The sequence below is a fragment of the Aulonocara stuartgranti genome (assembly GCF_965226115.1).
Source record: "Aulonocara stuartgranti genome assembly, chromosome: 15".
Taxonomy (NCBI): domain Eukaryota; kingdom Metazoa; phylum Chordata; class Actinopteri; order Cichliformes; family Cichlidae; genus Aulonocara; species Aulonocara stuartgranti.
The window spans coordinates 39,148,055-39,162,252 of record NC_138951.1 but is presented as its reverse complement, the minus strand read 5'-3'; the positions used below and the strand labels follow the sequence as shown (position 1 = coordinate 39,162,252).

The 14,198-nt window shown below is 39.2% G+C and overlaps 1 protein-coding gene across 2 annotated transcripts in view; it reads left to right on the top strand.

Moving 5' to 3' along the window:
* Positions 1 to 14,198, top strand: part of atp13a3 (ATPase 13A3) — a 57,179-nt gene that overhangs the window by 1,894 nt on the left and 41,087 nt on the right. For both annotated transcript variants that reach the window (XM_082505577.1, XM_082505578.1), the window contains exons 2-4: positions 4,627 to 4,705; positions 12,725 to 12,811; positions 13,174 to 13,347. In XM_082505577.1, coding sequence (XP_082361703.1) covers positions 12,761 to 12,811; positions 13,174 to 13,347 — 225 coding nt within the window. In that variant the 5' untranslated portion in view covers positions 4,627 to 4,705; positions 12,725 to 12,760. The remainder of the gene's footprint in view (positions 1 to 4,626; positions 4,706 to 12,724; positions 12,812 to 13,173; positions 13,348 to 14,198) is intronic.

The following is a 14,198-nucleotide window of genomic DNA, read 5'->3' as shown; positions in this document are numbered from 1 at the left end:
GTCATAAAAACACCGAAAACATCTTGACAAACATGCGCTGTACGACCTTAGAGCATTGTTTATCAGGTGTTATTAGGCTTATATGGCAGAGCTTATTTGCAGATCGTGACTGTTGCTTGCTCTTATCAGCACCCGTCGGGCTCTTTCAGCATAATCAATTGTTACAAGTGATATGAGTGGAATCTAGATACAGTCTAGTAGAGTAGGTCTTCTACTAAGTTATAAGTTGCTCTTTGATGCATCTATTGGAGTATGAATGTGTGTGAATGTTAGATAAAAAGCACTTGTTGACTGAGTTGAGTAAACCATAGATAAAAGTGCTTGTATGAATCGGTGTGAATGGGTAATGAGGGAAGTTATATAAAGCACTTTGATTACTCAGAGTAGAATAGCTCTATAAAAGAACCAGTCTGTTTATTCAAGAGGCATCTTCTAATGATAATTAGATCATTGGTTATATTAAAAGAATATATAAACTTTTTTTTTAACTTTCCTTATACCGGGTTAAAATACGTAATGCATGTTAACAGCACAGTTGTACCACTAATCCACCTTGCAGTAGCGGGGCCACGCACTTATATTGACACAGGGGAAGTTTTGGGTTTCCTAAACTGATGTTTCATAATAAGAAACAACTGCTGAAGTCGAGCTTTACTACCATTACATGGATGAAATGCTGAATGACACTTGGCTCCTTTGCTGCTGACACACTGTAGCTTTAAAAATGACCTGTAATTCTACCTTTTACTCTGTTAGCTTGTAGCATGTAATCAGAGTACCTACCGAATATACCAGACGTTGGCAGTCCAGCCCTGTGACTTGGCAGACTGTGGCTACTGTTTGGGTTATTTTCCTCACTCGTTTCTCATATGAGGATAGGAAAGTGTAAAAAAGCTGTCTTGGTGTTACGACCGTGTTGAAAAAGTTAATACCTAATTGAAATTGTGTACTAGTACACACCTCTGTAAAGTGAAAAGCACAGTTTCAAACAATTTTCCTGTTAATCCAAGATCATGCGGTCAGACTTGAACTTTAGCATACTTTTGATCTTGAGGATTAAAGTTTTTCCAGGCTTTTCCTCTAGTATTTTCTTTCCATAGGAAAGGAAACCAAGCTCTCTGTCTTCTTTTCTTTTTTGTCTTTCACCGTCTGGAGTCATCCCTTGAAGTCCGTTTTCACCTGACACAGATGACGATGGCACATCATTTCAGCAGCTCTCTTCACAGTTTTGTGTTTTTGTTATATTTGTTTCTGCAGTAAGGTGCAAGAGTATATGATGTAAGGTGATCTCACCTTTAACTACCTTTAAACTAAGCCAGTTTTCCTAGTTTGTCTTGAGACCAGTTTTTCAAGCTCCTCGGCTGGACGTTTCTTCGAATAACATGGAGAAGTTGTAACAGTTCCTCTGTGAGTTTTAGGTTCTGTGACTTAGGTAATTCCTGACAGAATTCATGATGTTGAGATAAACAGATACCATCTTTTGCAGGACTTTTTTTCATGTATTTTTTAAAACAACTTAAGCTGTGTGTTTCTGGTTGATGTCTTGCAGCTGAATAAATTTGACATGGCTTTCTGGTGTGATTGCTGCGATTATAACCATAACTAATGTTTGGATTTCTTCAGATTCCTTACACAGCTATCATTATTAATTCTGTTGTTCATACATGGGGAGACTCCTGATCTTTCTTTAATCGCATTAAAATTGAATATGAGCACGGCAGGTATGAGATAGAAGAGTTACTGTTAACATTTTGCAACTAGTCATCAGAGTTGGTGTTACTGTGTCGTGGTTATACTGATGCCTTTATACGTGCCGATGAACACACTGAAATCATTTCAAGATTTGTATTGAATAAATGAAGCATTTAACCACTCAAATCCTTCTTATTTTCGATAAGTTTTAGCAGCACTTCAGACAAATTGGATTCCCGTTCTTAATTGCATGTCGGCCCACGTTTGAGAGTCCGAGTTTCTTTTTAAAGGTCGGGTTTAAAGATTTGAAGATTGGAATGCTCAACACAGCCTCAGCCTTGCAGTTCTTTCTATTTTCTGTTTGTGTAGGTTTAGGGTTCATGTGGTTTGTGGTTGTGCGTTATAATCGTTATGCCATTGTGATGCTCCCCCAGATTGACAAAATATATCGGATGACAACTTTGTCTATCGTTTTATGTTATACTCTATTGTTTATTTCATGCTGCAGGAAATGCACTGTTTACTGCAATAGTTTTTTTGTTGCTTTAGGTGACAGTTTGCAACAGTCACCGTGGCATCCCAGAGAGACCAGCCAAAACAAGTTCAGCGTCTGTTCCTAAATTTGGGGCTACCTCTGTAACAAAGTCTCAGCACACCGACTTTGTCAGATGTAAAAAAAATAAATAAATAGTACTCCCCATGTGATGATTACATAAATTATTCACTGAATTTACAGAAAAAGTGTTTAGATTGTTTGTTTTTATCCCAATAACAATATATATCACAAACTGATTAACTATAACCAACAAGTCAACACTTTACATCATTGTTTTTTTTCCATATCTGTGTATGTACCTAAACCCAAGATATGCAGTAGATGCTCTATGTGCATGAATGGAACATACATTTTAGGTAAAACAAGCAAGTTAAAATTGTATTCAGTTATTTATAAACTTATGTTATGTGGTGGAGAACTTTGAAGGCTGTCTCAGGAACTCTTTTTAGTCTACACAGGCGAGGAAGGGCAGGTAGTTAAAAGATTTTATTTATTTATTTTTTAGTAAAGTGAACCCAGAAGCTATAATGATAAACAACATGACTGGCTCATGATGGGAAACATAGTTTGGCTTTAATACCCAAATGAAGTAAGGAGGGGAAGTGATAAAGAAAGCGCATTGAGTTCAGAGTATGATGGCAACAAAACACTTTTTCCTCCAAATGCTTCCATGAATTATAGACTTATGTCATTAGGTCATGGCTCATTGTTCACTTTTTCCTTTTTGTCTTGTGTGTTGTAGAACAGGACAGAAAGGGAAAGGAGTATATGTCTACTCTCATTATTTATTTGTCTCTTTGCTAAGATAAAAATCTACAAAGTGCCCGAGCATTATGTGCAAGCAGTATTTTTAATTAAATCCCACATGTAAGTAAATCTTTCTACTGCTAATTTGTTATTGTTAAAAAAAGAAAAGAATGGAGAACAAGAACGGTTCTCTGGACGCTTCTTGTATGCCGTGTAAATTTTATGTAAGTGGATATGCATCAAAATTTGATGACATATTTTAGTGTTTTCTAACAATTTTTGTAGTTGGTACAGTAACTAAAAAATATTTCACAGAATAAAAATCCAGAAACATTGGTAGCCCACTTTGGTAGAATTTGTTTCCATACTGGCCATATGTAATGTTCCACTTGCTGACTTTAATGATTGTTTGTATATTAAAGCCATAAACTCCGCAATCAAATACATGCTGACAATATTGTGGTTATATAAGGCACTGGGCTGTGTAAAAAGGTAGATTATAGATGCTTTAGGACTCAAATAGGTGTTCATGATTGAGCCTCTGAGGTTTTATAAATTTATATTAAGTGGATTTTTTTTTCATCTTACAGAGTTTTTGCAGGAACTCGGATGATTGCAATGTTTTCTCTTGTTTGGGGAAAAAGATCAACAGCTGCTTAATGTTTTATTTTTTCCCCAAGCAAACATTGCTTATTAATGGCAGATTGATTAGTCTACTACATTGTTGTCTCTTATTTGATCAAGATAAAAGAGATAAAATGTGGCCTTAGGCTGGGCTCAAGCGATCTATAAATATCTGTGAAGTCATGTTGGCTCCTGGAGGCCTCACACAAGGTCCTCAGTGTTCCAGTGTGAATACTAGTTCCTCCTGTCACTCTTGTATTCAAAGCAGGAGGCATACCTTATCTGCTGAGCAATTGGCTGGTGTAATTCTAAACTTTGGAGTGAAGTGGAAACAATTTCTTATCATCTTGGCACCTGAAGTACTGAGATCTTGAAGTCCCTGGAAAGATGTAAAACTGGAACCTGTTTCATCCTCAACATTTAGTTTGGAGGCCACAACATGCTTGTATATTCTCAGTTAATGAATAAATAACAAAACCAAATGAACAGTTTGTCACACAGTAAATCTTTTAATAATTTCAGGTGTAAAATAGGTCAAAAGCTTTTATTAAGATAGGTACAACATCGTAATGAATAACTTAAGTTTTGAAACCCAACAGATCCATCTTATATGAACAGACTTCTTATTCCACAGTGGTGCCAGTTTAGGTTTTGGACTAAACTCACATTAAAATCATTTTATGTCTATTTATTTATTTAATTCTTTAGATACTTAACTTTAAAAAAAAAAAGAAGAAGAATTGAGGTGTTGTTGGAAAAGGTGGCAATAGGACCAAATCAAATGATCAACTACAATCAAATTCTAAGCAATCTTTCTGTATCTTGATGAAGTGACAATTAAGGATAAGTCTGACAGTTTTGGCTATTTGGTAATATTGGTTTGTAAATGTGTATCCTCAGTTAACCTTCAACCTACCTAAGACTCAGAATATTTGGAAATCAATTGTAATGTAGATTGTGTGATGTAATTTTTAATGTTTTTTTTCCTCTTGGATTTTTCCATCCAGGGTTCCAGGTTAGTGTGGTTAAGAGCAGCTAACTGTGGGGAAGAGGACCGCCTGGGGCATTTTGTCCCTGGCTCTCAAGGTAGGTGCACAGAAACCTTCAAAAAACATAATTTTGTTAAAAGACTTGTGATATACTCACTCAGTTATGTTGCTGAAATCTGCCGAGGCATGCTTTATATTAGTCAGTTGAACATTCACGTTAGAGGTATCAGTTAATTTGATGCGGTGCTTTAATATCTAATTTATCCACATATCTGAAAAAAATCTTTTTATTTTAATTACCAGACAAGCAAAGTGTTAATAATTTCCCCTAGGGATCAATAAAGTATTCTGATTTTAATTAATCCCCAAGGGGTCAATTGCACAGCAAATATGATGGCCAGCTGCTGTTTTACTTCATGAATTAAGTAAAAGGAAGGCAACAACGAATACTATATTTTTCTTCTCTCTGTTATGATGCAAAATGTTCTATTGTTACGGCATTTTAGCAAACTTTTAACCATACCCAATTTTCTTATTATGTTGCAATATTTCCATACACCTTATTTATTTACTTTGTAACCATTCCTAACCTGGCAGACAGGAAAAAAAATTTGACTCGACTTTTTCTTAGCTTCAGTTAAGTTGTCACATAGTGGTACTTGAATCATAAATGGGGTCATAGTTGTAAGGTTTCAACTGCTGTTGTCTGTTTGGAACCTGTAATTAGAGGTCACCACCCTCTGTTATCTGGATAGACTACGTAACAGTCTTGGTTTCAGTAACCACATAAACTTGATACTCTGTAATCCTTTTTAGCTGCAATTTATATTTATGTTGTGTCATGTAGGGCTGCTCGATTATGGCAAAAATGATAATCACGATTATTTTCCTCATTAAATTGAGATCTCGATTATTTGACGATATTTATTTAACCCTTTAAGACCTACCATAGAACCAAGTCCGCCATAGGCTCATATTATTTTTTTTACATGTTGTAGTGCCATTTTTGGGAGCATTTCAAGTTGCTATACATCATATAATGTGTTATAGCCCATATTTTTAATAATATGTATGCATTAAGTGCATAGTAATTACATTAATTGCAAAAAAGTGCAATAAACTACAAAAAAATTAAAATCGTTTTTTTTTTTTTTTTTTTTTTTTTTTACATATATTTCTACTTGGGGAAATTTAAGAGGCTTATCCCTCAAAACTTTAAATACAAAAAAGTTGCAAAAAATAGTTTCCCACCACAGGAAATTTATTTTGAGTGTCTTCATAGTTTTATTTTGGAGATACAGCAATTTTTATATACTGCAGGAAAAACAAAAAACAATCCTATGATGCAAATTTGCAAAGAAAACAGCATGTGCATCAAAATAAACTATTTCCAGCAGTGCAATTCGAGTTCCAAGCATCCCAGAAACTATTCAGAAAAGTATAGAGTCAAACATGACTTATAAAATCACCAGTATAGGCTTTTAAGGCCTACAAGTAAAAAACTACATTTTCCACGAAAATGACGTCACTTCCGGTTTCGGACAGGAAATGCGACATGCGATAGTTCGCGTTGACGTCTTTTTCAATGTGGGAAGTGTTACGAACAGCTGATAGGAACGGCAAAGCGTGTTTCTGGAATATTATGTTTTTGTCTGGCAAGCTCCACATGCACAATTTTTGCAAAGCTTTATGTGGAAGGAAACCATGACCGAGGACAAGCTGATGGCATAAGATGTAATTACAACTCCTCCGGTTTCATATGCAAAACAAATTATTGCGCTAGCTTACACGGTTCCTAGTTCTACAGGGATTTAAAGGGTTAACAATAACAATGTATTGAATAAAGACTTTAAAAAATAATATAAAATAGTGTGCAAATACTGGTAATAGTGCAAATGTTTGCAATATAAAAAATAAATGAAAAATGTAAACATCTACTTTTAGTGAACTTTGCAGTGTTGCTCTGTGGTGCAGCTATGCTATGACACCGTAGCAAAGTTTACACACTATGTCTACTTGATCCACGTCTGACTCCGCGAACCCATAATGTTTCCACACCACTGAAGTTTTTTTTTTTTTTTTTACCTCTCTTTTCAACCAACGGCAGTCACTCTCCTCTCCAAATAACTTCTGCATAGCTTTCCGAGCTTTCCGAGCTTCCCTCGGGTCCTCTTAATTGTTGTGACGCGTGTTCGAAATGCAGAGAGGTGCGCTCGATTTGCCACACGGAGCAGCGCGGAGTAAAGCACGAGGGAAGGCTGAGCAACGGTCTACCACTTGAACTATCGTTGAAAGCCCAGATCGTAATCGTGATTAAAATTCGATTAATTGAGCAGCCCTAGTGTCATGTTATGTCATTGAGGTCATTTTTAACATAGTACTCTATTTTAAAATGTGTCATTTATTTGTCATTCTTCTGTTTGGGGTACAAAACAGTACCTGATTATATTTAGTCATTGATCTAAGGCTTTTGATACTCTTTATCGTGACTGTCTTATGAGGCATCTTTTTTTGGTTTTGGTGGCAAATTGTCTCAGCTGTGTTATACAAGCTGTGGGGTCTGATGGCTTACAGTCCAGCCTCATTAGTGTCAACAGAGGTGTGCCACAGGGTTCTATTGTAGTACCACTTTAATACAAAATAGTTAATGACTCAGGTGTAACCTTTAACGGTCCAAAGCATATAACACCACTCTCTGTTACCAGAGGTTTTATGTACAAAAATCTTTGATTAACCTTAAATTGTTGTCAAGCTAAATGCATTAAAAAAGTTTAAATGCATTCCATTTCCATAGATAAATAGTTTTATGGAAAGATTGCCAAGCATGCTTTCTGCCTATAAATCCTCCTTGATGCTAACTATTGTCGCATTAATTTCTTTTTCCATTTATTTCACTCTTGTCTTGGCAAATTTTCTGGGTGTCTCATGAGTATTTTTTTCCCCACTGTATACATCTTCACCTACACCAGATCCCAAGACTGTTTGGTCCTTGAAAAGGACTATGAAAATGGTTGTGTATAACTAGGGATGTATGCTGTGTGCGTCGCTTAGACAGGTGGAGAGAATACGTCACTTGTTCATAAATAAAGAGAAGGAGAGAGAGAAAAAATGTGTGGCGAGATGCTCCCTGAGTCGGACTTTGTGTATGCATAGTTACTAATATGAGTAGGCTTGGCTTAAGTGTGTGTATCCTAAACGACTGTGTGCGCTGTCTGACTGATGTAAATGTGCTGCCGTTGAGCGCATGGTGCGTATGTGTCGAAATAAAGGATGTTTGTGGATGAGTATCGAAGCAGGTGATCGAGGCAGTGAAAGGAATAAAGAAAGAAACCAAGGACAGGGGTGAGCAGCATAAAACCAAGAGGGGGAAAAGAGAGGAGGGAAAAACAAAACAAAAAAAAAAAAACAGAAACAAAACGTAAACATTCCAATTAAATCACTGACAGAGAGTGACGGTGTTAATTCTGCTATGAAATCACACTTTAAGATGCGATTTGTTAAACAGATGTTAGTGCAAGTTAGTGTGAGTGGATAGGGAAATGGTGCAGCTGATTCTTATCTGGTGTGAGGTTAATACAGCCACGGAGTGATGTTGGGGTCGCGGTGGAGCTGTCCGTCCACGTACAGCCGGTCCACAGCGATGACAGCGCGGGAGCCCTTCTGGATGAAGCCGCGTCGGATTGGGAAGAGGACCCTGAGTCGTTCCAAGATCTCTTTGGGGAACTGGTCGTTCACGCTGAAGTCCGTTCCTTTTAATTCCCTGCTGCGGCTTTTCACATGTTGCTTTTGTTTGAAGTGGCCGAATTTGGCCACGATAGGACGTGGTCTCCCGGCCGTAGCCCGAATGGGGCCGAGGCGATGTACCCGATCGAAGACGATGTTCTTCACAGTGTCCTCCGGCAGCTTCAGGTGGGTTTTGATGAAGCTTTTTACCGTGGTCTCCGCGTCCTCTCCAGCAGCTTCTGGAATACCAGAAAATACCAGATTATCACGCATGCTACGAGCTTGTAGATCGATAACTGTTTCTTTTATTTTTTTATTTTCTCTATTGAGCTGGGTAACATTATCTGTGAGACATTTCACCGACTCCCTTAGCGTGGCATTTTCAGCAGCAAGCGTTTCCACCTGCTGCTGGCTGTACTCCAGGGATTCTCGCAAGCATTTAAATTCTCGGTGAAGAATCTCCACCAAGGACAGCCTTGCGTCGAAACTGGACAATCGCTTGTCGATTGACTCCAATATGTCGGCAATATCTTTGCCGGGCGTTGTCTTTTCGACGACGGCGTCTCAGGTTTGGCCGGGGAAGCTGCACACGGGGTCTTCTTCATCACGAGATCCTGAAAGCACTGATCGATGTAATCTTGGAGAGTCTCTAAACTCTCCTCGTTGTTCTCCAGGGTGTTGGAGATTATTTAGACAAATAGTGTTAGTTATAAGACAATTGATAAGTGTATTTGGTAATGCTGAAGCTTAAATGAATTTGTTCAAATCTAAACTACCATTTGCTTTAATTTTCCGCCAAAATCTCCGGCGTCTGACGTCAGTTACAACATGAGTCGCTTACCTTGTCCGTCACTTCCGTCACTTACCTCCTCACTCCTTTCCCTGTCTGGGAAATCTTCAAGTAGTCGGAAATCTTCAAGTAGTCTTGAATATCTTTGAGAGGCCAAAAAAAAATGTAATATATCTGTAATATTACTTAGTGACGGTTTGCTGGGGTTTTAAGTAAAAACTGTCTATAGCCTAACTTGTGTTTACAAGCACCTTAGGAATCATTTGACAAAGATTGTTCAGTGGATAATACAGCAAAATTCACATGCACGTCCAAACACACTGGCAATTTTCCTTCTGTACGGGATGTGTAGTCCTCTTGGGAATTGAGAGAGGAATGGAGCAACAAGTTTGATATGGAGTAATGCATGAGTTTGATGAGTCATTCAGACTGTGTGGGTGTATTGACTTAAGAGATAGTCTCAGGTGTACTAAGGTTGAGCAGCTTTTTGGGGAGTGCTGTTCATTGCTGCTGGGCCATGTTTTGTGTGCTACAGTCTACATCTGAATTTGTAATTTGCTAAAATCTCTTTAACCCAATGTAAATGCTGCACGACTGTATGTGGACAGAGATAGGAAAAACAAAACGGTTCACTAATGTATCCATAGACATGTTCTTAACTTTATGTCCATAATGTTTTAATTTATATTTTATTCCAATTTTATCCTTACCAAGTGAAATTAGTTAATGGGAACTATTCTAAACTGACTGGCACATGCCTGCAGTTTACAATTGGCATACGGCGATGCTTTCATTTACATTTGTCTAAAGTGTATTCTGCCACAAAGTGATTCATAATAAGAGAGAGCCACAGAAATAAAGACAGTATTGTTTGAAGTGGCAGCCAGAAAAGAATAGAATAGAATAGAATTCAACTTTATTGTCATTGCACATGTCACAGGTACAGGGCAACGACATGTAGTTTGCATCCATCCAGAAGTGCTTTAGCCATGATATAGATATATTACAATATATATTAGCAATAATATAGATATGTAAGTATATTACAGAAATGGGTCTATTACGGTATGTAATATGTACACGGTATGAAGTATGTTATGAATATGCTATAACTATAAGTATGTACAGGCTGTAGTGAGTACAAGCTATGAACAGGATATATATATGAAAAAAACTATACAGAATATGAAATAATGAACTTATACACTTATACAGAAATGGGAACTATGCAAGTTGTAAACAGTTATAGAATTAAAAATTATCGTATGATTATTTACACAGAACTATACAGTAGTGCAGTTAAGAGGCTATATAAAGTGCTAGTGGTTGTGAGTGGTGGTTCAGTCCATGTTATTATTGTGTGTTTGAGGGTACAGTTGTCCATAGTGTGTGTGTGTGTGTGTGTGTGTGTGTGTGTGTGTGTAGGTGGTTGTGTGTGTGTGTGTGTGTGTGTGTATGTCCAGTCCGTGAGTTTAATGTGGGTCAGATGTCAGGAGGCAGAGTTCAGGAGTCTGACAGCTGTGGGGAAGAAGCTGTTCCGGTACCTGGTGGTCTTAGTCCGGAGGCTCCTGTAGCGCCTCCCAGAGGGCAGGAGGGTGAAGAGTCCATGTGATGGGTGACTGGGGTCTTTGATGATTTTCCCAGCCCTTTTCAGACACCGCTTCCTGTAGATGTCCTTTATGACAGGAAGTGGTGCTCTGGCAATGCGCTGGGCAGTTTTCATGACCCTCTGCAACGCCTTCCGGTCCGAGGCAGAGCAGTTCCCGTACCAGACTGTTATACAGTTGGTCAGGATGCTCTCGATGGTGCAGCGATAGAAGTTCACCAGGATGTCTGAGGACAGGTGGTTCTTCCTCAGAGTCCTGAAGAAGAAGAGGCGCTGGTGAGCCTTCTTGACCAGCTTGGAGCAGTTGGTCGTCCAGGTGAGATCCTCGGAGATGTGGACTCCCAGGAACTTGAAGCTGCTCACACGGTCCACAGCCGTCCCCTTAATGTAGATGGGTGGATGTGGGTCAGCATTCCTCCTGTAGTCCACGATGAGCTCCTTGGTCTTCTCGGTGTTAAGCAGCAGGTTGTTTGTGTCGCACCACTCAGCCAGACGATCCACCTCCTCCCTGTAGGCGGCCTCATCGTTGTCACTAATGAGGCCAATCACCGTGGTGTCATCTGCAAACTTAATGATGGTGTTGGAACCATTGGCAGGTCTGCAGTCGTGGGTGAAGAGGGAGGTGGGGGGGTGAGGATTTGTCACTTCAAACTTTATTGGGGGAAAAAAATCCACAAGTGAGATTTCTTTCAATAAATCTAAAAATTAAATATATAGCATGCTCGCAGGGTTAGCGAGTATAACATGTGTATGATCTGCTAGCTAAAAATATATATTCTATAGATTATATGTGTGACTATATGTGTTATAGATTAAAACCCTCCTGTAGTTGCCGTTACTTCCACTGGTCCAAACCTCTTTGGCTTAAAGTGCATACTTTGAGTGCTGGTAAATGTTTTTTTGATCTTGTGAATGATGCAGAAAATCAGCTTCCTTCCTAAGCAATATCCGACCTGCCACGTGGAGCTTAAATACAAAATCCCTGGTCACTTCAGTCAAGAAGATTGCGTTAAGAATATTGATTAAAAAGACAGAAACTTGCTTTCCAAAGTTGTAATTTGCTTTTGACATTTGTCTTTGACATTTGACATTGTTAAGCACTTTACAGGGCTTTGATTAATCAATCTTTAATTTAAACAAATAATGTGGTGTTATCTTGTGACTTGTTCCGACACTGTGCTGTTGAGCTCTCGGTTTCAAAGCCTGCTGTGAAGCTTAAGCTGGGCAGAGACTGTGCGATTTTTTTTTTTTTTTTTTTTTTTTTCCCAGTCGCGCGATTCAGCTCCTGCTCAAACTGTACGATTGACTCGCAGGGGTTAGAAGTTCATAGGTCACGATGCAGGGTCTCACACTATACGGCCCGATGCTCTGATGCGACCCGAGTGCTCACACTGTGCGTCCATAAAATGAAGGTTATAACAGAAATTCTGTCGCTCGCTCTCTGTCTTTCACACACAGACACGCACACCACCGCCATCAACTTTGCTAAATTGCTAAAAGCATTGATCAGGCAGCTGTGATTGAGCAGCAGTGTAGATCCAACTATTTTCACGGTTGTTGTGGTCGTGATAATTTTGTGAGGCCACATCGAAAAGGCTCGGATCAGCTTGCCATAGTTCTACAAGTTGTGCCTCCGTCGCTTGTGTCCAGATCACACGCTGCACTGCCGTGCTGCGCCGTCTTTTTCGCTGACATTTGTGTTTGCGCGTGCGCAGTGTGAGAAACTGCGGTGACACCCTCACGACGGTCGCGAGGATTTCAAACGACCAAGCGATTGATGATCGGGAGCTGGTCGTGAGGTGTTAATCGCGTCTCGTTACCCCACGTATACTACACGATGCACGACGCACGATGAAGGCCAAAATCGGGCCGATCGCCAAAACGGTCGCACGACTCAAAAATCGGCTCAAAATGGGCCAAAAAATCGCACAGTGTAAGCCCAGCATTAAATTTTCCCGCACTGTTCACCGTTGACATTTTGTCTGATCTGTTTGCAGTGACTAAGGAAGGGGCTTGGCAAACTGTTCTGCAGCATGGAGAAGGAAGACCTCAAGATTGTCAACAAGGGGGAAGAGGAGGAGATGGTATTTTTCATTTCACATATACGCATATTGAAAAAATACCAGAATTGACGTGATCCTGAAGGATCCAGAATCTAATGTGCCCATCAGTGACTTCTTGATGGCTTGCAATTTCTTCTCACTGCTTACTGAGTGTTTCCCTAATGGTACCATAACCACCCTGGCTGTGAAACTGGAGTCTGTTCCCAGCCTGAACCCCAGTGAGCTCACGCTGCTCGACCCCACCTGCGGTCCAGTCTACAGTGATGACCGCTACGCTTACTTTGTCTTCACTGCTAACTCCTGTGGGACTACCAGAAAGTTACATACTGTGTTACCTAACGTGCCATACTGTGCTCCTGTTTTCTCTTTTTTTTTTTGTTAAGGAGCTGCAGGGCTACCGTCTGTGTCGTTGGCGGCTGGCCCTGGTGGGCCTCGGGGTGCTGTGTACAGGGGGCTTCCTTCTCCTGGTGCTCTACTGGATGCCAGAATGGTGCGTCAAGTCCACCTGCACTCGTACCACAGCCCGTGAGGCCAAAGTGGTGTTGCTGCGCTCCACGGTAGGTAGCAAGTAAAGCAGCAGTGAGTCATTATTATTCAAAAAAGTGAAAAATTATTTACTTAGAAAATAAGTTTTTCTATTTTTTTCTCTCTTTCTTCGTATTAAATGGGTTTTTAATATTTGGTTGGAAAAAATCTAATCAAGAAATTGTGAAAGGAAGTGGTGGATTTTAGAGATTAAACATTTTATCAACAAACTAATCAAAACATATTAAAACAATTTTGGCTTCTTTTTTATTTATTATTTGGTGTTGCCAATTCATGAAAAAAATGGTAAAGACGTAATTAGAAGTAACTATTTTGAAGACTAGTAAATAATAATAATAATAATTAACATTTAATTTTAATATGTGCAAACACAGTTGTGGGCTTTTTCTTTGTTGTTTTTTTTGTTGATTTCTGTATGTCTACATTATTATTAGGGCCCGAGCACTAAAAGTGCGAAGGCCCTTTTGTATCTGCTCCGTTTCTTCTTCTTCTTATTATTATTATTCAGGCAAAACAAGGGCCTTTTTGAGGGCCTAAACATGCTCAAAAACTCATGAAATTTTGCACACATGCCAGGTCTGGTGAAAAATTTTGTATTTTAATGGTTTTACATATGAGCACTGGGAAATGGCTCTACAGCGCCACCTATGCCTTGTTAAATGCAGCCCTACGACCACATCATTTCAGCTACATGTATGAAATTTGACACACCTGTGTTACCATGCCAAGACGAACAAAAAAAAAGTCTGTGGGCACATTGACGCAAACCCAACAGGAAGTCCGGCATTTGGACGTGAAGGTGACATTTTGGCTCTAATTTTGCCATTTCCACCATTAACAATGAAGTGGCTTTTGAGGGGCT